The sequence below is a fragment of the Oryzias latipes genome, chromosome 24, assembly GCF_002234675.1.
Source record: "Oryzias latipes chromosome 24, ASM223467v1".
NCBI lineage: Eukaryota > Metazoa > Chordata > Actinopteri > Beloniformes > Adrianichthyidae > Oryzias > Oryzias latipes.
This window is the reverse complement of record NC_019882.2, coordinates 2,006,230-2,033,685: the sequence shown is the minus strand read 5'-3', so window position 1 is coordinate 2,033,685 and position 27,456 is coordinate 2,006,230. Positions and strand designations below refer to the sequence as shown.

General features: G+C 41.3%; 1 protein-coding gene and 1 long non-coding RNA gene across 4 annotated transcripts in view; one reads left to right on the top strand and one right to left on the bottom strand.

Moving 5' to 3' along the window:
- LOC101159062 (ena/VASP-like protein) overlaps nt 1-27,456 on the top strand; it is a 33,261-nt gene that overhangs the window by 2,427 nt on the left and 3,378 nt on the right. The window contains exons 1-12 of one of the 3 annotated variants that reach the window (XM_011491411.3): nt 5,700-6,293; nt 16,265-16,433; nt 17,521-17,698; nt 22,504-22,570; nt 25,027-25,085; nt 25,179-25,423; nt 25,496-25,608; nt 25,716-25,749; nt 25,869-25,920; nt 26,466-26,523; nt 26,597-26,657; nt 26,739-26,796. In XM_011491411.3, the coding sequence (XP_011489713.1) occupies nt 6,199-6,293; nt 16,265-16,433; nt 17,521-17,698; nt 22,504-22,570; nt 25,027-25,085; nt 25,179-25,423; nt 25,496-25,608; nt 25,716-25,749; nt 25,869-25,920; nt 26,466-26,523; nt 26,597-26,657; nt 26,739-26,796 (1,189 nt within the window). In that variant the 5' untranslated portion in view covers nt 5,700-6,198. Of the gene's footprint in view, nt 1-5,699; nt 6,294-16,264; nt 16,434-17,520; nt 17,699-22,503; nt 22,571-25,026; nt 25,086-25,178; nt 25,424-25,495; nt 25,609-25,712; nt 25,750-25,868; nt 25,921-26,465; nt 26,524-26,596; nt 26,658-26,738; nt 26,797-27,456 lie in introns of those variants that run through there. The other 2 variants (XM_011491410.3, XM_011491412.3) reach the window with 2 other exon arrangements.
- Nucleotides 9,927-16,255, bottom strand: LOC105357134. Its single transcript, XR_911161.3, has 2 exons — nt 10,537-16,255; nt 9,927-10,282 (listed from the first exon to the last, which is right to left on the bottom strand). It is a non-coding gene; the product is annotated as an uncharacterized LOC105357134 (long non-coding RNA).

Below are 27,456 nucleotides of genomic sequence, written 5' to 3'. Positions count from 1 at the left end.
TTTGTCATTCACACACTGTTCTATGAGTGTCGATTCAGAACCAAAAAGATGTCGCTTTTCACCGTTTCTTTATCGCTACAGACAAAACTTTGAGAAAAGAGACAGTTGGTGTGGTTAGTGCCCCCCGTGTCAAACCCACCACTCATGCAAAACACAGCTTGTAGATCAAGGGGGCCATCACCAATGGCCACGCCCATGTAGAGGAGATTTTTCAGATAACGATGAAATATGGCTTTTTAAGACATATATGTTATGGAATTTTGGTTTAAAACTTCCTAATTAGAACACCACTGGTAACATATTTATTTTATAAAAATGCTTATGGGAGACTTTAATTAAAACAAAGCATTTCAATGACCCGTGGTGGGTGCTGACCATGGTGCTGATGAGAAATTGAATGACGCACACATTTACATTTTCTTCTGTGGTTCATTTGTGATACATCTGTCAAAATTTCACATAAAGACCGCAACTATACTATTTTGTTCACGTATCACAAACTTTTTATCTACCGGTACATTTTATGTAGCGGCTGTAGCCATAGTTTATAGATCCCTGGCTTAGAGGAACTCTGTTGACTGCAATTCTCAGCTACACCACTAGATGTCAGTAAAACTAACTTGTCTAAACCGCAAAAAAAAAGCTAAAGAACTGAAACCTTTTATTTTAAGTCATTTTTCCTGCTTTAAAATAAAGAATATTGTTCATCATCTTAAAGTCTTAAGCTGTTCTTTCATATTCCTCTAGTGTGTGGCTTCATATATATAATTTATATGTATTGTAATACTAATCTATTGTCAATAAATAGCTCATAACTGTGCGTCAGCGGATCTAATTATCCAGAAACGCCGACATGTGTCTGAACTCCCTCAGGGATGGTTGCCACCACCTCGGTTTGCTTGTATAGATTTGTATCCTGATGCTCTGGGGAGCAAAGTGGGATTGATTGAAGATCAAGCGTGTGGGCTGATGAGTCCTGACAGCAGCGGTTGATGGTATATGTGTGACCCACATAGCAGCAGGCTGACAGCGGCCTGACAGAAGGCTCGGACGCTGAGCGTGTTGTTAAAGCGGCTACTTTGAATTTACTGCATTTGCTGACAAAGCTCAGCTGAAAATGAGCGTCGTGTTTCTCTCAGAGCAGAAGCTCTGTGTGAGTTCTTTAGGTTCTCTGGTTCTGTCCGTCATCGATCCAAAAGATGCTGTAAAATGACGGAGCTGAGATGAAAGTGTACACCTTCATCTGTGACGGGTCATCCAGCATCAGAGCACATCCCTCATGACGATTGGCTTCTCCAAGTTTGAGGTCATGATCCTGAGAAAAAATGGGATTAAACTGGAATTTTATTTCTGACTCAGATTAAATATTTTGGGATATGAGGATTAGAACAGAACACGATTGTGTTATGGAGACTGTGATCTTATATGTTTATAAATGTTTATAATCTTTATAAATTTTGGTAAATATGAAAGTGTTTTAATCTGAAGATGCTTCAGAGAGTCATTTATCATATTTAATAACATTATTATGTTTCCCCCCCCCAAAAAAGTAAAAGTATTGATGAAAACTCATCTCCTTTTTATTTTTTATTAATTATAATTTATATTATAATTTTAGTCTAATAATATAATAATCATAGTTTGGAATAACTTAACAAAACATTTTGCTTTTTTGAGTGTTAATAATTAATGTTAATTTTAACATTTATATTGTCATTGTTGTTATTTGTTTTAGTAGTAGTAGTAGTACTTCGAGTAATACTAGCAAATATTTTTGTCCAAGAGCTGATAAATATTAATTTAAAACTTATTACTTATTACAGTGTTAATGGTCTTTTTGATAATTTAATGTGTATTTTTAATTATTAGTGTTGCAGTAATTAATATCATAATAATTACTAGTATTTTATGAACAGTAGTAGTATTATGTTGCTAAAGTTTCACTCCAGACTAATTTCCTTAACTGTTATTGCCTTAAAAGTTTTACTTAGTCAATATCATTATTTGTCTTTTTTAAATATCACAACCCACTCTCACCTTCAGGATCTCATTTTTTCTCACTTCCTTGTATCATATTCTTTATTTTTCCTGAATTTATTTGGTTAAAATGAAAGGAAAACTCAGACAGAATATGACATCGATTTCTTTCGACATTTAGCCGTAAACTGTATCTAAAGAAGCATTTTAGGAATCTGTGGAGTCGTTCTGGATTTCCCAGATCGGATCTCTTCAGAAGTTTAATGGAAAAGGCCTCGAGACTCACTGGAGAGATTTTATCTCTTGGCATGTCCGGGAATGTTTTGGCTCCTCCTCCCCCAAAAGATGTGGGCAGAGAACATGTTGTTAATGGTGATGATAAGAAAAGCCAGAATAAAAAGCCCAAACTGCCAGCTTTGTGTAGAAGAGCAGCAGAGTTAGTTTCCACGGTGGTGTCAGACCACGTGTCTGTCTCCTGCAGCTCTGCAGGAAAATAGGACATTTGGGATGACGGCGGAGGAGTTTGTGGGCCGTATTCACGCATGATGAGGCATCCAGATGCAGTGCAGGCAGCCAGCGCAGCCATGTGTGCGCTTCAGCCCTGATGCAGATGCGAATCATCCACGTCTCTGTGAAATGGAGTAGTGAGGCTCCTTTTAATAAAATGTCCACAGAAATATGGGATATTCAACCTGCTCTACAGCTAAAGAGAGTCACATGACCTCCAGACACCCCCCACGATGACTTAAGAATGTTAATGTGAAGTCTAACCAGTGACAAAAGGTTTGTTTGTCCGCCAACGGCGTAACCAGACATGCAGACCAGGATAAAGTGATATCCAGTCAGGAATCATTGATGTCAGTCAGGTACTGTGATGATTATCTGGTTTATTTATTTCCTGCAGTCCAGCATCGTGTGAACCTAGATCAACCCGTGCTTCCATCTGTAGCAGAAGAGAAACCTCTAAACATCTGGACTGATGCCCAGTTATAAAGGGAAATTCCTGGTCAGTTCTCCATGTGACCACTAGGGGGGGCGGGTGCTGAAAAGAAATCATTTCCTCTTTGATTTACAGCGATGTGGCCATAAAAATAACCTGTTTACAGTCAGGTTAGTGTTTCAATGTGTATAAAAACTAACCCTAACCTGTATGGTTCCTGCGGGTTTTTGGGTCGGTAGAAGGTCATAGAGAGGAGTGGCTACACTACGGTTCCATTGAGGCTCGTATGACCACTTAAAGTTAACGGTATGAAAATGGAATGTACCATTATTGTGTGTGTGTTTGTGGGAGGTGTGGAGTGAAGTATTCATAAGAGCAATGTAAGTTACACGCGCCTATGTATGACGCACGGGTGATGCGTTCGACACACTCTAGTCGTCAATAAATCAACAGAAAGTTGAAAAAAAACACAAATTATTCTTTATTCATCTCATAAATACATTATTACCTGCCCACCCCCCGCCGCGGCACTTCTTATCACCTCACCAGGTGCTTCACACTCTGACAGAGGTCAGTCCTCCTGCTGGAGGCTATCATTGCTACAGAAGCTCCTCCCCTTGGCTCCTGGTCGCTTTTCTGCAGCGTGGTTTAATATTAGCATGCTGCTGAGACTGACCTGAGAGGGGGTGTGGGGGTGTTATTTACTATTTCTAATCTTGGTGGGCGTCTTTTCGTTTCTGTGGTTCTTCCTTCTTCTACATGTTCTGAGGACATTTGGAACTACTTTTTGAGGTGGATTTGTATGTTCTGACTCCAGAAGATGCTTTGATTGACAGATGAGTCTGTAGTTCTGGAGGGTGATGGGGCGGAATTAGTTTATTCTCTAAGTTTTTTGTCTTTTACTGGTTTGTTTTTGGTAGTTTGGTTATTTTAACGAAAAAGGGGATTTTAAGAATTTGAACAAAAGCGAGTTTCTCTCTGTTTCTTTCTGTTTTATTATTTAAATTCCATGTTATTGTCAAAAACCCTCTGATCTCAGCTGCTGGCAATTCTCATTGTGGTTTCCATCACACAAGCTGCATTTTGCAAATCCAGTTTAAGACACAAGGAGGTGCCAGATGATGTTTTTCATTTGTATGTTCACTCAGAAACAGGAAAACACTGTTTTTTATGATGAAGTTAGCAAATTTTGCTTTAGTTCAAACATTTAAAACGACAGAATTTTATAATAGATATCAGAATATACTAAGACCATAACATTTACTGTTTTAAGCTGTTTTTTTAATTTAAAAAATGCATATTATTGATGCTCAAGTGATGAAAACAGACCCCTGAATGAGGCTGGCTTATAAAAAAAGGTCCAGATCATTATTCAGGCTGGTTTTAAGTGGAATGATTTGAATTTACTGAATTTATTTTAGGTTGTATTGCATATATTAGACTCAAACCCTCAACCAAACGCTCAATTCTCAATTGTTTAATTACAAAAGGTTGCATTTACCTATAGGAGTAAAACTGCAAATTTTTTAAGAAACAAAATTGAAAGTTTAAGGAAAATATTCAGTTTTGTATTAAAAATTATTAATACTAATTAAACACAAAATTTACTTTGATATTTAATGCAGAATTTTGTTCCAAGAGACAGTTTTATGTTAAAAATGACAATATTTTAACAAAAACTAAAATGTTCTTTGACATTTGATTAGAAATTTTGTTTTAAAGAAACACTTTTATATCAAAAATGAAAAGATTTTCAGTAGAATTTGACATTTTTTTTTAAATTTAAAAGCTAAATTATGTTAAAAGAGACAGTTATATATAGAAAAATGAAAATATCTAAAAACTACAACTGATTTTTTAAACATTTTAAACAGTATCCTGTATTATTTTGGTGAGTTCAACCTCTAAATTATTTCATTTTAAACACTTCTGAGAGCTGAAACACTTAAATATGTCAAGTGAACTAAAAGTGTCACTCAGGTGAAGGAGGGCGGACCAAAAAGGCTCCTACAATCCCAGTTTGAGCCACAGAAGAACTCCTGTGAATCAGGGAGATCACGTCAGAGCGGATGAGTCAAACCGTGAGGCGCGGATGACATTTGCACGGCCGCCGTCAGCTGCAGTGACTCTGAAAACGGCGGCTTCTGCCATCCAGCAGTTATTTCAAATCAATGAGATTGCCTGCTGGCAAAACAAAGCAGGACAGATGTGGGCGATGTGAGCGCGCTCAGTCCAATCCCACCCGCCTTCCTGGGATGTCAGGCCGTAAACATGGGGGGGATTGGATGGTAACTTTGAACCCGGCTGGGGGATTATTTTAGACCCCTCACACAAGCACCACTCATCTGGAAAAAATCATTTTCATGAGCTGCTGTTTATATTTAGCCTCTTTTCGGCCCACTAAGCCAGCCAGTTGCAACAGATGGCTATATTTATCTCTCCTCCACCTTTGTCTCTGTAGAGTAATGACTTGTGCTGCATTCGGAGCTCCACCCGAGCCATCGCATCAAATCATACGGGATGAAAGACCATCAGATGAATTAAAAACCCCTAGCTCCGCCCTCTTTTTCTCTTCTCCTTCCCTTCATGCGGACTTCCTGGCCTCAGCCAATCGGGGAAGGCGAAGCAGGCTGTGGATGAGAGGGAGGAGGGGCCGGACCAGCAGCCTCGGAGGCTGGCGGCGCTTCTCCCTGTGTCACAGCTGGGAGGGGAGGGTGGAAAGGGTGGAGGGAGTAAGGAAGGGGAGGTGGAGGGGGGCATGGGAGGGAGGAGGTAATCCAATGAGACACAGAGGGGAGAGGCAGTGCGAGGGCAACGCCTCACAGCGCCGGGAATCTCTCCATCCCTCTTTTTGTCTGTGAAGCGTTAAAACCAACAAGCTCTCGTTTCCCGCTTCAAGAAAGATTTTTTATTTTCCTGAAAACCATTCAAATTGTCCTGATTTTGGATCCAGTGTTTGAGTGAAATGATGATCTCCTTCATCCTTTGACAGGAAGCATCTTTCACCTTTGTTCTTTACGCTGCAGCTGCCGGCGAGGAAACCGGTTAGTGTGCCGGTGCGACGCCGGGGCTGCAGAGGTGGTTGCATCCTGAGCGCTCAGAGGACATGGAGAAGAAAGGGGTGCCTGTTTGGCGGTAGCAACCATCGGTGGAGAAGGTGACTGACTGGGATGCTTCTGTCAACTCCAACCCTTAGCTGAAGTGTCAGCGAGTGACTCCCAGGCGAACAAAGGAAATCCAGACTTTTGATTTTTTGATTTTTGTTGATTCACGTGGACGTCATGGACATCAATCTTCAGTCGCATCGGTTTTACTTCCCGCCCGTCTACTGTGCTGAGCAGGGGGTGCAGCCGCCACTCGCTGAGTTTAAAGTCAGGTAGGGGTCCAAACAGCATTTCAGTCGGAATGACCGACCTCTGCACATCAGAGCTGCACACATGTTGATTCTAGGCGACTTCTTCTGAGGTGATCTTTGTGAGAGGCTGGCTGCTCTGCAGGGGGTTGGGCCTGCATGCTAATAGAAGATAGCTGTGCAGGAAAGTGGGAACCAGGGGGCATTGATGCTCCGCAAAAGCGCCTGCCAAGTTTGGACACAGGGGCTGACAGTTCCCTCCGACGCGGAGCTTGCATGACTCTTTTGTCCTCAGTATTTGTGCTGCTTTGTCTCTCTTTTTTTTTTTTTTGCAAACCCGGCACTGGAGGTGCTTGTTGACTCTGCAGCCGACAGCTGGCGTCATGCTTGCAGAGCGTGCAAAGATGCATGCTCTGATATGCAATGCCTCCCCTGCTCTTTGTCTTGTTGGGGTGGATGGAGCCGCTGCACCTGAATAAAATTCAGGGGTGGTATTTTTCATGAGAAAATAAACGGCACCTGCAGCTTCTGGTGTGTTTGTAATCTCATAGGCGATGGTTCCTCCCGTAACATCTCTGATAAGTGCAGCTTTGACGGACTGAGCCGGACTTTTGCCACACTAAGCAGCTTTTAGTTTGGCCAGGTCTTCGGGCAGCTACGCTGGGCTTCAGCGTGTCACTCTCACTGATTGGCTGAGCTCCTCGATGGCGCCACGGGAGTCTGTGTGCGTTCACAGCTGGGCCGGATGAGCAGGCGGTTGTGTACCAGCCCACTTCTTTGTGTCATCTTTGAACCAGACAGGCTTGTGTTGCATTTAACCCAAACATTTACAGTTTTTTCTTATCATTGGTTCTATTTTGAATCAGAGGGTAAATATCGAAAATGCTACAATCAGCAGTAATTTCACCCCAGCGACCTTCTGGTCTGCCACATTTCCTGCTGTGATTCACACGTCTGAGCTCCACAAATGAAGAACACACCTCCAGGGATTGGAAATGTCTTCAGAATCATCTTTCTCTTATCAGGTTTTGTGGCACAGATTCTGACTTTAATCATTTGAATAAAATGCAGTCAGGACTCTTCATTGTTTCAGTGGATTTGCTCATTCATAAAGGTTTACATTCACGCCTCTGACAGCACCGTCAGAGAGGTTGTCCAGTTGGAACTATCTTTGTGTTTTGGATGAGATAATAGGAAATAAAGGGGGGGGGGGGGGGGGGGGCAAGATAACCAGCGGGGGGCGGCGGGGCGCAGAGACGGAGAGAAGTGACGGACTGCTAACCTGTGTCAGACAATTACAGGAGGAACATGACGGCTGGAAGGTGGTAACCATGATGTATTCCATGGAAAAATACCATCCACACCCTCCTGTGTTCCATGGTTACCACATGACAGCCCCATAACCATGACAACCAGAGCTGGCCACTCCACAGCTACACATATGGTAGATGTGTGCACGCAAGTGAAGAGATACACAACCAGGATGCAGGAGACCTTCTGGCTAACAGCTTCTACCAGCTCCAAGCAGAAGACAGGAAATGGTTCAGTTTTCATTAAAAAAAACAATTAAAAGAATCCAGTTACTAAAAAGCATCAGAAATTTTAATAATATTCTACCGATTTTATTATTTTCTTATGGCGGCTAGTGATAAAATAAAGCAAATGTGAACATAAAGTAGCTATTCATGCTCGTGAATGAAATTGAAGTTTTATTGTATGGCATGCAGGCGCTGCCCAAGCCCCCCCTCACTTTTGACTCACTGGCTGACCAGCTGCTCCACGCCACGCCAAGCTAGGTCAGAAGTGCTTTTTTCAAAAGGGCGGCTTCTCTGTTGGTTTCATCTCCATAGCAACCATTTTATATTTTGGTCGTCTGAAGATGACAAACAGGTCTACATAACTTTTAGAAGAATCAGCAAAAGTAAATTTTTGGATTTCCTTGGTAACGGAGGGTTTTTGCTGACCACGCCCACACTCCTGATATGTTCATATTGTATGTTATATCAATTCGTTCAGCTTGAGTTTAAGACGTATTTGTCACAACATTCTGGTAAAAACTACGCCAGCGACAGAGAATACCACTTTTGTGATCACCCCAACGCCTTTCTAACTTTAAAGCAAACACGTTTTCACAAGTTGCTTCGTCAGAAAGCTCGTGCAGTTAGATTGAAATCCCTAGGAGGAATTTAAGGGTGTGTTTTGTTGGATAACTTGTTTTTTCACCTTCTGGCCATCGACTGTAAATGCGAACTGGCTGAGTGACTCCGCCCCCCTGATGTTCCAAACAGGAAGTAGCCGATGTCTCCTAGAAGCCAAAATCCGTTCTAGTGGTCAGAAGAACCATTCTTGATATAATAACTTTTTTTTAAACATTTTCCTGATAATTCTTTTCATATTCTTTCTGCAGTTCAAGTTATTCAAAATAAAAACTGACCAATCAGATGCCCCAAAGAAAGTAGGCGGTCTCACATCCAACGTTCAAAACGTTTGACAGATTTCATGTACCTCACATTCAATTTTTATGGATGACATCACACTCAGTCCAGTTCTCTTACAGTCAATGGTCTGCACTCACCAAACCGCTCCAAGGTTCACTTGCAACAAACCGGTTCCTCACAGTAGCAGTTGGACCAGATGCCTTCAAATGTTGGTGCAGACCAACAATCCGAGTGTGAAAGAGCCCCGAAGACTTAAAATATGATCAGAAAAAGAGGAAAAACATCTGCAGAATTTCAGCAGATCCTTGACGGTGGGTTTGAAACGTTAAGCCTGTTCTCATTCTGGGATGGTTTTAAGTGTTGATCAGCCCAACTGAAATAAAAATCTTATGATCTAAAAACAGCTCAATCTAAGGTTGAATAGAATAGAAATGTAAACCAGCAGTCCATCCCTCACTCCCCTGTTGTACCTTGAAAGCATCTGATTTTCTGAAATAAATTCGGGATTAAACCTTCGGATGATGGACAGGCTTTCTGATTTTCAGGATTCCCAGGAGGAACCAAACATCTGCATCATCCACCTCCGGCGCAGTGCAGCCTTACAGATTAGAGCCACATCCGTGTCGAACATGAGCCGGCGCTGCGGGGAATCCGACAGACACTCGGCCGTCGAATTCACAGATTATTTTCAGAGCAAACTGGAATTACAGCACAGCCTGTGTTTGCTGGACGTTTGGGAGGGAGACCAGAGAAACCACAAGAAACCTAATCTAAGCCGTGAAGAGAGGCTCAAAAATCCAACATCCTGTTGGAATCTCTGCAAAATGGGATTCTGGATTTGAAAACAGCTGCATCAGAGCATCTGGATAATCATCTCTGAACTGATTCCATCTTTTGTTAGAGGGTTCCTTTGAGACAGTGACTCCAGCTCTGCTTCCATGTTCCTGCTGAGAAAGCCTTTCAAATGGAGACACATGCATTTTTCAAAGCCACTGCTGCGGAACCAAACCTCCTCTGCATCATTCCTCCTCTTTCATTTCTGCTCCCCCATCCTCATGTCTTCGGCGTCTCTTTCTCGCTCTCAGCAATCTCAGTCAGGTTTTTGACATCAGACTGACCTTTTGACTGCAGACAGACAGGCAAAGCTTTGGTTGAACAGATGAGAGGAGCAGGACGCTTTCATGACGGGATTGAACATTAATAGTCACACAAATCAAAGTTCAAAGAAACACATTTAATGAAACCTGCAGGTGTGTACAGATGCACATCGTGTTTACCCCCTTGTGAAATTTCAGTGACATCCCATCCATAATCAATAAGGTTTAGTGTGATGTCAGCTCCTGCATCTGCTTCTCTGCAGGAAGCACATTTGTAAGGTCAGACTGGCGTTGGATGAGAAGAGCTCGCTCCCATTCCCAGCTCCATCCGTGTCCTGATGGACCTTCTTCAGGTTCTGCTGTGCGGCTTGTTGGAACAGCAAAGAACCGTCCCCAAACAGCTCTCACAAACATCACAGAACTGTCCGAAAGCCTTTTCACCTGGAGAAACCTCTGGTTCCAAGGTCAAGCCGAGCTCCTGAAAAACAACCCCACACCATCATACTTCCTCCACTTACTGTGAAACTTGTTTGAATGCAATCAGAACAGCCAACTTCTAAGTTTTAAATGAAGGAAATATCCAATTTAACTTTATTTATAGAGCATGTGTCCTCCTACTGAGCACTTCACATGAAATAACTAAATAATAATAAATGAATTGTAAGAATAATCATCATATTAAAAACAAACACACAAAAACAAAACACATTGCACTGTGCATGAAGTCCTCACCTCCTCAGCTCCATGGTACTGGAATGAGGTCTCACTGTGGGTTTTCGTTCTGACCTTGGGACCTCTGGGAGGATCCTAAAGTAAAAGAATTTCTGATCGGAATGAAGGTCCAATTCTAGTCAGACATATCTGTCATGATTTTCAAGGCGAGGCAAACCCAGATGCTGGAAGCCAGAATGAGGAGAGGTAAATGGTAGGTAAGAATGAACTTATTATTTTTCTTTCCAGAGGTGGTTATGGCTTTGGCGAGACGAGGTCCGGAACAGACAGTGGCTTGTGGCGTGGCTGGAGGTGATAGTGCAGTTAGCGTCGGCCGAGAGGTCTTCAGGTTCTTCCGAGGCGATTAGATAGAAGGTCCACACTGACGTCACTCGTGGGTGATATTCCTGAGACAGGAGAACAAAGTTAGAGCCAGAACTTGAGCAAGACGAGAATAACAAGAGCATGACAAGACCAGGCTTTAGTCAGCATAAGGGGCAACAAACTGGCGTTGAATGGTGGAGCTGGGTCTCCTTTTGAGCAGCAGAGGATGATGAGTTGAGTGACGACAGCTGGTGGTCATCTGGAGTGGAGCAGAGCTGGAGGGGGAGGAGCCTGACAGAGGCACCATGACAATATCAACTGATAAAAGAGTCTTAAATATGTTAAAGCCCCAAAATGAGTGTAATGTGCTTCTTCTTTTTGGTTCTAGGTGTTCTAAGACGATAAGATGCAGTCTTTTAGCTCTTTGGCTTTAGGTTTTTCAAAAGCTCATCCAGGAAACTTATCTTTTTCCACAGAAGTTCAGAAATTCCTGATTATTCAGAGTCCATAGAGATCCCCGATTGTCTGTCTTTGCGGGAGTGTTCTAGACTTGTTCTCAAACTTGATCTCAAAAATCTCTATCTTCTGAAAATCTTTCAATTCGAGTTTGCAGTTTGTGCTGTTTCTAGTTGACCTCTGTGGACCATCAGAGGTGTTTGTTTCTTTATGTGATGAAGCCTCCAGAGTGAAAAGGTGTGCAGGGGTCGGTGTGTCTCCACCGCCCCACAGGGGCAGTCGTTCCAAGTCTTTGTTGTTTAGCGTGACACACAACGCCTCCCGCAGACTCCAGGAGCAAACAACCATGCAAACGCTGAGCTCCTGCATCCAGATGAAGTGATGCAGTCGGACGGGGCATTGTGCAGTCTTCTGGCAAAAAACAGTGAGAGCTATAATGTAGGTGTGTGCTGTCTGAGAGCTTCTGCTGCTGTTTTTTTATTCATATCTCCCTGCTCATTCATCTTTTCTTCCCAGCCGTATTTTCTAGGCCAAGCGCATATTCCACTCCAGTTGTCATGCCAACAGATTAGCGTGCTGCAGGATGATTTCAGCGGTGTAGTCTTGGGAGCGTGCATGTGACTTTCTGCAAGTGAGACGCTCATTTCTGATGTTTCTTTCTGTCCGAATAATGCAGCTCTGGTTTTGGGGTTCTGGTGGAAAAGATGGGTGCTTTTGCTGCCGTGAGGCCCTTTAATCGGTAGAAATGGATAGAGATTAAATGCCCCTGTGAGTAGTTGGTTGGCTTACACAATAGCCGGAAAAATCAGGCTGGAGAGCAGGAGTGAGCGTGACATAATTCACTACTGCAGGAGTCCGCTGGGAGGAGGTTTAAAAACGCCAGTTCTATTCTGCTGGTAATATGCTGTGTCATTTCTAATATGAATTACTGACTCAGTCTCTTTCATCTTTCTAATGAGTCACTGAGCCAAAGTCGTCCTCTCTGCTCAGTTTTGAAGGTACGTCTAAAAAATGTTGCTTTGGATTTTGCCTTTTTTTTTAAAGATTTTCTTTTTTTTGCAGATCTGTAAATGCAAAAAGGCAAACTACACTAAACATATTTATCCATATTTATTAATAAAGCTTTTGCAATAACGTTTTTGAAGTCCACCAACTTTTCTACACAGAAAACGAAAAGTAGGACCATCTTTTCCTGATTAGTACCTTCAGATGTACTGCAGGAGTTCATTTGACGGCATAGGACTGCTTCAGTGCTGCGTGCGTACACACATTAGCATACAGATGCATGTGTGGTTATTTCAGGCCTCTTTGTTGATTGTGCTTTTGTTGCCTTGAGCATCAAGACCTTAGAAAGTGGAGCAGCACGGCGGCTTTGATGCTGTGATGCTGCAGCGAGCCGTCCTGTGCATATAGTGGATGTAAAATCTTTTGAACTGATCAAAAGTTCACGGAAAAGCGGCTTCGGACTCAAGGTACCAGTTAGCAAAACTTAAACTTATTTCTTTGGGCTCACCCAGAAGCAAAATCAAAAATACTCCAAGAAAATGAATGAAAATGATTTGAAATTTAGCTCCATATTTGAAAAAAAGATCAAAGATGAATCTGCGTCAGATGAAGGCATTAAGTTAGGAAGCACTGAGAAGGAAACAGCCTTTGATGCAAAAAAAAGCTGCAGTGAATTTCAGTTCTAGCTCCCTCTGATCGGATCACTAAATATAATTCCTGGTCCAACTTTATGTTCTCCTTCAAGTGGTTGAAGAAACTGAATTTCCAGCAAATCCTTGTTTCCCCGACAGTGTTTGGTTTCTCTGCTCATTTCACGTCACAGGGGTGATGAGGGATCAGTAGATTTACCGCCAACATGCAGGACATGGAGCAGGAGCTCCACACATGGACGGGTTAGAGAGGACAGACGTGACGGATGCAAACATATCAGTCAGTCAGAGGTCTGAAAAAGCAAATGAAAGCGCTAGTTTTCCACTTGGTAGCTGGCATGAATAGTTAGTTTTACACTAATAAACCAGGGGAAAAAAAGGACATGTTAATTGCTTGTTTGAAAAACACAATTTATTTTTATTTTTTTTGATTTTTTTTCACATCTAGACCATGTCAAGACCAGATCCATCTGGTCATTTATTTAGATATCTAGACATCTAGATAAAGATCTAGATGTTTATCTAGACACCTATTTACAGTATTTTGACATCTAGATGTCTATCTAAACATTTATCTAGAGATCTTTGTAGACATCTCTCTAGACATCTAGACATCTATCTGGATATCTAGACATTGGAACAGTCATTACATTCCCGCCTCTGGGGTTAATGTCTGATCTTTCAGGTTTGAAGTGTTGGAAATCTTCTGAAATGGTCTTACATTAGAATTTTTCTGAGAAAAATGAAAAGGTTGAAAGTATAAGTGTTCTTTCATGACTAGATCAGATTTACTGCTGCCCCCACGCACACTGCTAACCACATCGATGGAGTTTAAATAGTGCGTCTTCAAGCATAAATGTGCACACTTGTGTGCTGTCATTGTATATTTATAAGCTTCTGGATTATTCATGCACAGTGCAGACACTGTTATTTTCCTGCTAATATGGTCAGAGTTGATCTGCATAGCAGTTGCAGGATGTGTTGATCCTACAGCTGTCAGTCACCTTGAACCTGCCTCCTTTTTGCTCCGTTTCACCTCCTTTACCTGATCCGCCTCCTCCTGCTCTCTTTAGACGCATAGATCTCATTTATTCATGCTTTTGGGCCCTCGCTGCCATTTTTAGCCGCATGCCTGGAACACTTTTTAAAAAATTAACAGAGTTGACAAGTTAACAGAAAGAAATGAAACGCATCGTCGCTCTGCTGTGTCGATGTTGGACCCAACGGGGGAGATGATTTAAAAAAAAGTATATTTTCATCTTTTGAATTCTGCAGTTTTCCCTTTTAGTGGCTCTACTGAAGGGACGCAGTTAGTATTTAGCAAAATATCCGAATATGTTCCACGACCGTAACAGAGAACCCAATTTGTTGAAAGACTATGTTTTGTGCATGAAACGCATTTTATTTAATCAGCAGAACATCAAACACTAAAACTGTATCTCACATACAAGTTGTTTTTACCAAAGTAAATTCCAAGCGCTTTTATTTTGATAAATTATGCAATATTTTACAGTATAAAGAAAAACACAACCACCAGTTGTATATCCCAGCATTGCCAAAGGAAGTATTTTGCTTTTTGTTTTTTTTCATTTGATATCAGCAAGTAACATCCGCTGAAAAAAGGAAAATAATAATAATAAAAACAAAAATAAAGTGTTGAAGAAGAACAAAAACAGCAACCAAATTTGACCCTGTGGGCTCTCCAGGATAAAAATATTTTTGACTGAAACTATTTGTGTTTTTCCTGTTTTCACTGCATTTTCTGACCAATGGGACACATTGTGTCACAACAGTTTCACTGTATGGTGCAGCCACTCCTGCTACACTAATGGATGAGGGCTGATAAACAGGATTAAGCTGATTGTGGACATTTATGAACTTGGATTAATTAATATAAAATCCATGACCCTCCCAAGAGGTGCTGGGAAAAGTGTCTTTGGTTGAAAAACAGCTCATTTTTAGAAAATGATTGTTTTAAAATCAATAATATCAAACAATTTGTGGAAAAAAACATTGTTTATCCATCTGTGTGCAGTATTTTAAAGAGGATTCTCTCCATTCCTGCCATTCTCCTCCTCCTTTTCCTGTTTCTCGAGGCTGAATTCACTCATTTAGCTTTATGAGGAGGCAAAGACACAGATGGGACTCCTTCAGTTCATCCTCCGATTGGAGTTTTCTCCTAAACCAATGGATTCTGTCCTCCTGTCGTCTCTGCAGATATAAAATTAATCCTTTAAGTGTGAAAAAGGTCGGGAGGTAGTGCGGAGGGGGGCTGAAAACAGTCCGTTTGTGCACAAACACACACACACACACGTCACAATTGAGCCTCATTAGGGACGTCAACAGATGCTAAACGAGCGCTTGATTACTTTTGGATTACTTTGTTAGGAGAGTAGAGGATTAGAACAACAGAAGTGTTTTCTCTTGTGCTCCATCTTCACATCAAATCTGACATACAGTTATGATTTAAAAAGAAGAAATTGTTAAAGGTGTTTCACTCTCAATCCTATCAAAGAATTCTTGTCTTTTTCCACTTTAATCATTTTTCTTATTGTTTTTTTTATCAGTGAATTGTTTCCAGAGCCCTTAATATGATAAACCTGCTCACTACATGCAGCCAAAAACAGTATTTGTCTTCATTCTAGAAGTAGACCGTCTGTTTGAAGGGCGTAGGAAGGATTTTCATCTAATTTAAATCAGGTTTAGTGACATGGAGTTTGTGACATGTGAGTTTTATCATCAGTCACTTCAACTGGATTTTTTCCAATTACTTAATTAGACTTTTATTTTGACATTTCTTTTCCACTTTGTTGTTTAGAGGAACCAAACGGTTTCAGTTTGTTGGGTTTTTAGCACATTTTAGTCGTTTCTGTTTATTCTTTTCTTCGTAAAATGGTAGCCGGGACAAATTCCGGCAACCCTGTGACCCCAAAAAGGACAATAAAGCGGGTTGAGTAAATTGATGGATAATTTGTAAAACTGTGGTTCACTTTTAGACCGTACTCTATTATATTTATTCTGAACTACAACCTTAAGTGTGGAAATGGTGGCATTTTCTCCTGACTACCAGAAAAAACTTTCAGTTGAGATCCCCCGAAAACTACAATTCCCAGAGCTCCGCCCCCTTTATATCTGTCCTCTGTACCAAAAGGAGTTCTTTCGGTGGTTGGGAGACATTCAGAAATGTTCTCTACAGAGGACACATTTGCATTGTTGGTAGTTACTGTACGTAGGAGGATGTTTCGTCCAGCTTCAGGATGTTTAAATCAGGATTTCTTTCACGAATCCTTCGTCTTTTTGTGTTTTCCCCCCAGCGAGCAGAGCATCTGCCAGGCTCGAGCCTCCGTCATGGTCTACGATGACACCAGTAAGAAGTGGGTTCCCATCAAACCCGGACAGCAGGGATTCAGTCGCATCAACATCTACCACAACACTGCCAGCAACACCTTCAGAGTGGTCGGTGTCAAACTGCAGGACCAGCAGGTACCGGAGTCCAACTGAGACATATTCTATCATTTCCAATGGGATGGATGTATTTTATTGATCACATTTTGTTAAACAAATCAGGGACTTCTGTGTGTTCATGAAGCTCCAGAAGCCTGAAAGTTTGCCACTGAAATAAAATACTAAGAGCATTTTTAGTCTAAATGTTAGTGTTTTAAAAATCATAGAAAAAAGCTGAAAAAAATGTAATAACAGTGAGATAAATCTTACTTATGCACTAATCTTCTACCAGCTGAGGGATTCCACCTAACCTTGAAGGACACATCGTTTTTAAAAACAAAGTTAAATAAAATTATCTTTTAGCATCTTTATTTAAGTAAAAAAACACTCTTTTTTTGGCCTTTACATCCTGCAGTAGATTTAAATAAACTGTCTGGTTGTAATGTTTACAGCAGAAGACGAGACGTTTTCTTTATCCTTAACAAAAATACTAAAATAATGTCTAAAAGCCCTAATGTTTCTGTGAGGAATTTCCAAAATAACTTTTAGGCTAAACTCTCAGTTGGGGTTCTTTCAAAATAAAAGCTCTGAAGCTGAATGTTTAGTGGGAAAGAAAGAAACACGATTTGAAGATTGGTGTTCAGCCTCAGTCAGTTAAAGCTTTCTGGGTATATTTATCTTTTACATCTTAAGCAGCGCACTGGACTCTGGATGAGATCTGTGGGATGGAATGTTCTGTTGTTGAGCAACTTTTGTTGTTATTTTATAAACTGCTGAATAATTTCCTTTTTTCTTTCTTTCTTTTTTAAATTCTGGATTATGGTGAACTGTCATGATTCGCTCAAATTAAATGAGAGCTGATTTAATATATGGAGAATCCTAATCCTCATGTGTTTTTCTCAAACCTGAACTTTAAACACAGAAAAAAAAGAAAAAAAGCATAGTTAAAAGGAAATTCAAAGTTGGGAATTTTGAGTCATAGACAGTTTTTTGTTTTGGTAATATAATCGGCTTTTTGGGACATTATTTAAACCGTCCCAAGCAGATGTATGTCATGTTTAGGGCAAAACACAAGAACAATGCTCCTTTTTCTAAAAAAATAAAAACATCTCATTTCTTTTCACAGGTGGTTATCAACTACTCCATAGTGAAGGGTCTCAAGTACAACCAAGCCACTCCCACCTTTCACCAGTGGAGGGATGCCCGGCAGGTCTACGGCCTCAACTTTGCCAGTAAAGAGGAGGCCACCACCTTCTCCAACGCCATGCTCTTCGCCCTCAATGTCCTCAGTGCTCAGGATGGAGGTGTGTTCTCGTTTGACTCATTTAGCAACGACGAAACCTGCAACTTTTTCTGGACTGATAGGAAAACGATGAAGATGTTTACAGGGACTGCAGTCAGTGACTCAGCCCCTCCCACATCTGAAAGCTTTCAGCAAACAACTGAAGAAGTTTGTTCTTCGCAATTTCTACAAAAAAAAAAGGAACGTTGGCAGAAAATCTCATCAAGATCTCCAAACTCAATTATTGAGGCGTCCAATGATAGGTGTAAGATGATGCCTCACGCAGGGCGTTAAAACCTGCTACTCCCCTATTGTGTCTTAGTCCATAACTAATCTGGCTCTAATTGGAGTTTAAACAGAGTTCTGGTTTTTGTTGATTGATTGTTTGATCCTTTTGTAAATGTGGGGCTCAGGTTACAAGCCATGAAATCTGCTGGATGAGTTGTAGTACCCAGCAGGTAGATCCTGCTGGAGATGAGAAGATCAAACTGTAATTGAGATGATGGATCGTCTCTTTGTCAAGGACGTGTGGAGAAACAATAAAAGTCTCCATCTTCATTTCTCAGATGAGGCAAACGGTCGTGTTTTTAGGCCATTTGTCTAAATGTGTCCATTTTTCCTGCTCTTATCAGGAGATAAATGATTCACAAGCGCTGCCCCACAGAGTTAGAAACTGCAGAGGAACAGAATGAGACGGAGTGGCGTTCACAGCCTGCAGGGTTTTTTAGTTTGCCCCTGCAGTCGACCCCCCCGGCCCGTTAATTAAGATGACTCATGGAGAGGATCTCCCCTGGGCCCTGAGGTCTGGAGCGGACCTTTTCATCTGCATGCTAACGTGGGGCGAGGGCTGCAGTGACAGCAGCTGCTGGCTGATCTGAGCCAAACACGAACACACTGGATGCAGGTGTAAAAGATTAGCGTGAACCTCACTTTGGACAGTTCCATAGGTTATGTGTAGTCTTTATGCTGATAATACCTCCTAGTGGTAGGGGGGACAAAAACATGACCCATGGTGGTCATTTTGACTTAAAACACGATGAAAGTGGTTGATTTTGTTGACGAGGGGCCGCCTGCTGCAGCCAGGGGCCACTCAGATAATCGACTTCTCATGTGGCTCGGTGACATTCGGCCGTGCAGCTTGCAGACAAACCCAATGTTTTGAAACCTTAGCCAAAGATGCTCGCTGCACTGCTGCCGGTGTGGGTTTCCTCAAACATGACACACGATGCCGAGGCGGGGAAGGAGGTGAGGAGGCACAAAGAGGTGGAGATGGACAGAGCGGGAGTGGGAGAGTGGAGGTGTAGGGACAACCGAGGCAGGAGATGGTCAGGAGGGAGTGGGTCTGTCAGTGTCTGTGCATCTGCTGCAACCGCTTTCTCTTCTGCACCATGTCATGTAGGTACTTTTATTAATTTAAAAACTATTTCCGTGATGTGTGACTTTAAAACTATAGAAAAAGGGGTTTTAAATGACAATTTAAACACTTGAAATAGCTGATGTAGAAGTAAAGATTTTGAATTGATATTAGGGAATCTGACAAAACAGCGCCGTATTAAGTCAATGAAGATTCTCATTCATCCAGGAGACTGTTTTGAAAAAGAAGGCAATAAGTCCGGGTTCTTCAATTTCAAGATTCTGTCAAATCAAATGCATTAAATCTGTTTATTTTAAACCAGTTAAGTCATTCCAGGAAATTAAAGCAATCCTTTGGTCTGTCTTTAGTTTCTTCCCTTCCAGGTCAAACAGTTTAGTCTGCGTGTTGAGGAGGAGCTCTCTGACAGATCTCTGCCACTTGATCGATGGCAGCCATTATTAACATGGCTGACCTGCTAAAGGAGTTTTGACCCTTAAAAGTCAAGCCATAAAACCATCAAAAGGGGACCAACATTTCATCAGAGCAAAAATAATCCCTGTTTTCCTTCTAAAAACCTAAAAGAGACCCACATGGTGCTGTCTAATCCTAACAGTTATTTAGCTTTTGTTCAAAACAGTCATGAAAATCGATCCCTTCTTCTCTTCAACCATTTATGGAATTAACGTATTTCCATTTCTCAAGCGGAGAAAAGCAGCTTTGCACTGATATGCGACACTTTACATTGGTGTTTACGCAACCCATGTTAACAGACGATTCTGCCAGAATCTGTTGGAATTGTGTTCATCTATTAAATGGTCGAAGGGTCACAGGAGTTCAAAGAGCATGTTGTGTTTTGCCTTTTCTTGCGACAACTGTGGTGTTGAAGGGTGTGTTACAAACACACAAAAGGTTTAAGCAACACTCTCTGTGATGTTTTTCAGCAGACTCCTGGCCAGTCTAGCCTTTAAATTTATGTAAGAGCCTCATGGAAACGTAAGCTTCTCGTTTTAAGAAACTATTTCACAAAAGCAAAACATTTACCGCATTTTATGCACGATAAGTCGCACTTATAAACAGTAATTTCTTTCCAAAAAAACGCTTTATAATGCGAAATGCATTAACCCTTGTGCTATCCTAGGCACTTTAACATTGGGAGTGGGGTCATCTGGACCCCATAGGATAGCACAAGGGTTATACATGGATGAATTCTGCTGCAAACAGGGTAGGGTGTTATTGCAAATATGCTAAGTTGTAGCGTTGTTGGACTGTGTTTTTTTAATGTACAGTATTCCCCCCCATATTCGCGGGGGTTTGGGACCAGACACCTGCAATTACGCAGAATCCGGCAATACGGAGTAAGTGCTCCCCACCCCCAGGGCCAAAGAATGTCTGTCATCGATCCTTACTCATTAAAAACCCTATAGAAACAATTCTGATGCATTGTTAAACATTGATTGATTGATTGATTGATTGATTGGTTGATTTCAACTGTTCTAGACAAGACAATAAAACATTTACACAGGTTTATCAAACTCATTAAAGAAATGATAAAATGCATAGAAAATTTTCAGAAAGAAAACAAAATCACATTAATGAAGATTCTCATTCATCCAAGTGACTGTTTTGAAAAAGAAGGCAATAATGATAAGGATGTTTCAATATCTAATGACCACTAATTAAATATAGTGGTCATTAGCTAAATTGCTTGATTTATTCCTTGAAAAGGAGTAAATCAAGCAATACTAAATATTATGTATTTTTCTACACTGGATCATATTTCTTCCAGAATGTAGAGATGCGCTTCTAATGGAGGAGTTGAGTGGGAAAAAGTGATTTTATATAAACCCACTCCTACATTTATCAGCTAACTGGCCGGTGTGCTCTTCATCTACACTCTCCTCCTCAGAAATTCACACAGCACCTCCCTCGGATGCAAAATCTTCTTGAGTTGTCTGAGTTTTTGTGATGAACCACAGGAGTCATATGATGGGAAAGAAATCAGCAAATACGTGAAACCTTATATATTGAAAGTACAGAAGAGGATTAGGGCCGTGGAGAAAAAAAAAAGGGCATAGAAAATTCTGATTTTAATCTCATAATTTTGACTTTAATCTCATAATTCTGACATTTATCTCAGAATTCTGTATTTAATGTCAGAATTCTCCCTTTTTTCTCATAATTCTGACCCTAATCTCATAATTCTGACTTTAAACTCATAATTCTGATTTTTTTTTCTCAGAATTCGGACTTTAGTCTCAGAATTCTCACTTTTTTTCTTCATAATTCTGACTTTTTTCTCAGTATTCTCATTTTATTCTCAGATGAGATTACAGTCAGAATTTTCTATCCCCTTTTATTCTTTCTCCATGGCCTTAATCCGCTTCCGTACGAAAGCAAATAAAGAGGGGAACACCGTTTTATTAACAAGGTTGGGAGTTAGCGTAGTCACAGTAACATTAGCTTTAGCTGAATCAGTCCCTTTTTTTACGTAGCATGTTACAAACAAGTTCTATAGTTACTGTGAACACGTTTAATATAGTCTGACTGACTGACAGACATATCTCTGATTCTTTTGTCTCGCTTAATGCGCCTCACGTAGGAAATAGGTTCAAAAAAAGACCATTCAATGACGGCTAGTGGGGAAAATGCGGCAATCATGATTTTATTCCAGAAGAATAAACTGCATCCACTGCTGCCTGGTATCTTTTGGGAATAAGAGATGGCTTTGATGTCTTTCACAGCAAAAAAAAAAAAAAAACTTGATGAATCAAAGAAGTGGTGGTGTTGCATCTAAGCAGGACAGCAGACACATTTACAGATTTCAGATCCCGCATTCACATGTTTCAGTGCCCTTTTTGATTCGGTTGGCTTGGTAACAGATTCAAAGAAAATTAAATTTAGTAATATAAAAAAAGACATTTTGTTGGGAGGAGCTATGGCAAAGACTGCAGATCTATAACTTTCTAGAAAGACAGCTTGTTGAGCAGAATGGTGGTCTCCTTTCAGAATAAGAGCAGTTTTTAAACACTGATATATTATGAACCAGAAGTCTTCTTGTCATGTAGTGAATTAATTACACTCCATATCAGGGTCTCCATCTGCACATCTCACTAATGATGTTACACCAGTCTAACTCCAGGCAGCTTGTAGATGGGATCAGAGATAATAGAGATATTTTTGAGCATCTCCCAGAGGTGTTAGCTAAAAAAAACAAAAAAAAAACAAAAACAGAAAAATACTAAATATTATGTATTTTTCTACACTGGATCATATTTCTTCCAGAATGTAGAGATGCGCATTAACTTCCATTTACTGAGAGGATTAAGAAGCTCCTCGTCTAACATGTCTCATTAGCAAACACAGTGACTGACTGCTCTTTTATTCTCTGTCCCTAATTGACACTGAACTTTAATTAACTGCTATTGGATTATGAGATGCATCTTTTCCCTTTTCCGTCTCCTTTTAATCTTTAGGTCCAGCTCTCCAGCGCCAAGTCCAAAACGGCCCGTCTTCAGATGAGATTGAAGCTCAGAGAACGAGGTGAGACGTGGATGAAAAACCGTTTTTTCACAGAGAGAACGGGTTCAGAAATCATGGCTGAAATGGTTTCAATAATCCAGACCTCACCAGCAAATAGCAACTTAATCCACTGGATTATGTTATTCATTGGATTATAAAATGTCATCTGATCTGATTAGTTTTGGTTTCCTCAGAAAACACTGACAATATTGCATCCATCACTGAACAGCTGACTCTCAGCTCCTCATATATTCTGGTATTTTTATAACCTGCAGCTGTCCTGGACCTGATTATTTGTGCTGTTATTCTTTCTTAGCAAACATTTCTCCTCCGCAAAATACCTAAAAACTCACCAAAAGTTGCACTTGGTACCCGGTGAAAATGAATCTGACCACGGTGAACAACCCCTCCTTAAAAGTGATGACATCACAGCGGGAGAAAACCTAAAAAATAATGTGTTGGCGATGCCCAAAGGATGTTTTAACGCTTTAGCGAACGAAGTGTAAAGTTAGCGATCTTCACAGAACTTCACACGCCACCAGGTTAAGTCCACAACCCCAACCACAGTTTCATTGACCTTTGACCTCAGGAAGAGGCCACCATCTTGAATAAAAAAAAATCATGAATCGTTGGCTCAAGCTTAATAAATCGATAACACAAAATATTGACATTTTAGGAATGTGGGCATGGTTATTAAAAAGAAAAACATCTGTTGCCAAGGAAATCCAAACATTTACTTTTGCAGATTCTTCTAAAAATGACATAGACCAGTTCATTACCCCCAGGCGACCCAAAAATGAAATGGTTGCTATGTGGCTAAACTAATAGAAAAGCTCCCATTTTGAAAAAGGTTTTTTTTCATCCCGTGCAACTCGTACCATGGTGGAGAGGCAGAGGAGAGTAAGGCATGTGTAGCAGGTGCCCAGCCAGTGAGGGTGGGGTCAAAGGGCAGGGATGGTCAATCCCATTCCATCTTTTCTTATCTAAATTAAGTCAAACTTTGCACAAAATGTAACCTTGATGACAAAGTAATTTAAAGTGAACCATGTTGATGCAAGAAGGGTCCAAACACTGAGGACCTCCAGTGAAAAACTAAAAAAATGTTCAGGGTTTGCAGTATTGAAGTTAATAAAGTGACCTGAAACCAACAACCACAACCGTTTTCCTGAACGTTTCACATAACATGAGCCTACATGGTAGCTCTGGCTTTTCCCATATGGAAACCATCAAAAAGAGTCTCGCAGAAGCCGCTTCCTCTTTCTCCGTCCTCCCAGACACATCCAGAGGGGTGCTGCTGTTTTTAAACCTGCTTAGCGGCGAGGCTGAAGAGAACAAACATGAGGGGAGGCGTGGGTCAGTGTGACGCAGACGGCTGAAGTCCGTTCCTCAGGTTTGTGTTTTTCACTGCAGCAGCAGGGAGGCTGCTGCACGGCTGAGGTTCTCTGCTAACAGCCTGAATGAACCCAGCCGCACAAGTTAGCATTAAACACAGTTTGATTCCACATAAATTCCTTTTTCAATATTTCATCGAAATCTTATTTTGTTTGCTTGTACAACTGAGAATTTAAACAAAAGTTTTATGACGTTAATTTAAATTCTGACATTAAAGACTTAAAACTGCTTTTGGCCGGGAAATGCAACTTTTTTTGGGTTTGGGTGTGTGTGAAATGATTGAACATTTTATAAATTAAGATTAATTTAATTTTGACAAATAAACTAATTTGAACAGATAGGTTTTTTAATGACATCATGAAAGGGGAGGGGCCATTTGTGCTCCAACTTTTTTATCAATTGTATCATTGAAATTCAATTGATCACATTTATTACTATTTTCTTTTCATTGTTTTATCAAGTCCTGCTTTATTTAAACAGTTTTATTTGGATGTTGCTATGTATTACTTTTATTGTCCTAAGTATGCATTTACTCATCCATGATGTAATGTCAACATTATTTTTGTTTTATGGATATTATTAGGACATTACATCGCTTTTTCATGTTAGTTTACGCATTTATTTATTCGGGCAGTCTAACAAAACATCTATGGTTTTTCTTTCATGTATTATTTTTCTGATTTTAAATTCAGTTTTTACGTTTATATAAAGGGTAACTTCCGAATAAAGTTGATTTAATTAAAGACGAGTTGTTAAATCTTAGCCTAAAAAAATCCTTTAAGGCTTGATTAACACAATGTCAAAATGTAAAGGGATTCATTCATTAGTAATCACAAAAAGCTGAAATCAGAGTTTAATCTGGTTGAGTTATTTAAAAAAAAGTTTTAATCTTTTTCAAAATTACATGTAATGAACTAGCAATGGAATCTGGTCCATAAATAAACATTTATGATTTTTTAAAGGAAAAATATGAATATTTCGTTTCTTTTAAAAACCAAATGAGTTGTTTGATGTGGTTCTGTGGATTTCGCCACTTCAGGAAATTCTGTCTTTTACTTTGATTTTGTTTCTGCTGCCCCCTTCAGGCAAATGATGGAACAGCAGCAGATGCAGGCGCAGATGGAGCGGCGCTCCTCCAACTCAGGTTGGAAAAACACAACATGCGTCTCTTTTCAACACAAACATGCTTTGAAATACGCGACAACGTTGATGTAAAGCCGTCCTCTCTGGCCTCCAGGTTCTCCGTTCCAAGGCCACCCTGCTGTCCTCTCTGTGGCACCACCTGTCGTTCCTCCCTCGGCAAACACGGGCGGTCCTCCTCCTCCTCCGCCACCACCGGGCCCACCGCCACCGTCAGTAGGGGCATCTGTTCTGCCTCCTCCGTTACCGGCGGGAGGAGGAGGCAGTCAGGAGGACGACGCCCCGGCACCGACGGGTCTGGCCGCCATGATTGCCGGGGCCAAACTGCGACGCGTCCAGAGAGTGAGCCGCCAAGTTTGATCTTTGCTTCTTCCATGAAGGGTTCTCCTCTGACATGTTCTCTCTTCACCTCAGTCTGAGGACGGCTCATCTTCATCTTCATCTTCGGGAGCCAAAAACGAAGCCAACCGGACGAGCGGGGGCAGCGGGGGCCTGATGGAGGAGATGAACGCACTGTTGGCACGAAGGTCAGAGTCCCGCACAAGGCGGTCCCGTGTGGACCTGCTGCTGATGCTGTGATGTGACCACTCTCCTCCGTGTGTTCTGATTTGAGGCTTCTTGTTTCTCCCAGAAGGAAAGCAGCAGAGAAACCGGAGGATGCTCAGAACGTAAGTGATGGATCTGCAGAGCAGCATCATTCTTTCATGTCAGGATGGAGAAATGATTCCTGACAGGCTGAACGGAGGGAAAAATGTCCTCACTGATGATTTTCTCTGTTCTTCTCCAGGATGACCCAAACTCTGCTTCTCCCAGCACCCGCAGTGGACAGAGTTCCACAGGTCAAACGCTCTACACACCTGTCCTCCCATCATCTCAATTCAATTTTAGTTCTATAGCCCTAAATCACATCAACGGTTGTCTTGATGGGTTTCGTACCGACAATTGTATACATAAAAAGGATGATGAATACTTAAAATTCAATGGGTAAATTCTAAACAGTCTAAACTAAACTGGGTATCCCTGCCGTTACTGTAGACCCTCCTTCTCGGTAAGGAAAAACTCTTAAAAAAGAAACGGATTCCAGAAAACAAAAAAGAAACCTCAGGGGTGTCCACATGAAGGAGGGGTCCTCCCCCAGGACGGACAGGCGATGAACCGGAACTCATAGAGAAGAATTCGCTTATGTAACTCTACAACTACATGTTTAAATAGTCCAGCAGATGGGCTTCATCCAGATGGAGTAGGGGGACGGCGGGGCGAGCCAGAGGAGGGGTCCACAGCCAAAAGGAGCTCGGACTGGAATCTGGAGTCACTTGGGTTCTTCGGGTTCAAATCCGGTTCAAATCTACAAACCTCCCTTCTGTTCTCTCTCCGCTCTCCACAGACGGTGCAAAGAAACCTTGGGACCGCGCCAACTCTGCAGACAGGTCGGCGGTGTCGAGGTAAGAGCGCCACAGATCACCTGATTCTATGACATCAGAGCTCCGTCGCTCACGTCATTCTCTGGTCCCGCAGAGTACGAGCTGCAGGCAGCGGCAGCGACACAGACTCTTTAGACCTTGATAAGATGAAACAGGTAAAAAAAAAAGGAAACACATTAGCACATTAAAGTGTCTGGTGACAACGTTTCTGAACTGTCCTGTCGACATCGTTGCAGGAAATCCTGGAGGAGGTGTTCCGTGAATTGCACAAAGTGAAAGACGAAATCCTTGATGGTACGAATCATTTTTCTATTGATTCTATAGAAAGTATGAGCGGTTGGAGCGCTCTCTCCTGATTTCTAGCTTTGAATGATCATGCTGAGATCATCCAGATCAGTGTTTTTCAACCGGTGTGTGTGCCGCGGCACACCAGTGTGCCATTAGAAATGGTCAGGTGTGCCGTGGGAAATTGCCCTCATTAACTGATCTAAAAACATTTCCCATCTCCAGGATATCAGCTCTGTGTTCATCCAAACAGGCCCTGATAAAAAACAAAGTAGTTAGGAATATGAAAGATCATAAAATACTTTTTTCTTTGTGTTTATTTGATTCTATTAAAGACATTTTGATAAGAATGACGGTACCACGATTTAGCCGCAGCTTCAGCTCTGTTTTCGGAAAAGTCCCGCCCCTTTAACTGTCTCCACCAATCAGGCTTAATCATACGTCATCAGTCTGACCAATCAGAAGTGGTTAAAGTCTTCACTTCCTTGTTCTTGTTCTGATTCTGCTCATAAAGTCAGACCGTGGAACAAGTGAACAAAACAATGAAGCTCAGAGAAGAGAGTCTGTCTGCCATCACTACATTTCCCATGATGCATTGGGTCATCTCAGTGCACTATGTATCTTCCTGTTAAACGTCTTAAACCACAACGAACAAACATCAACCAGTTT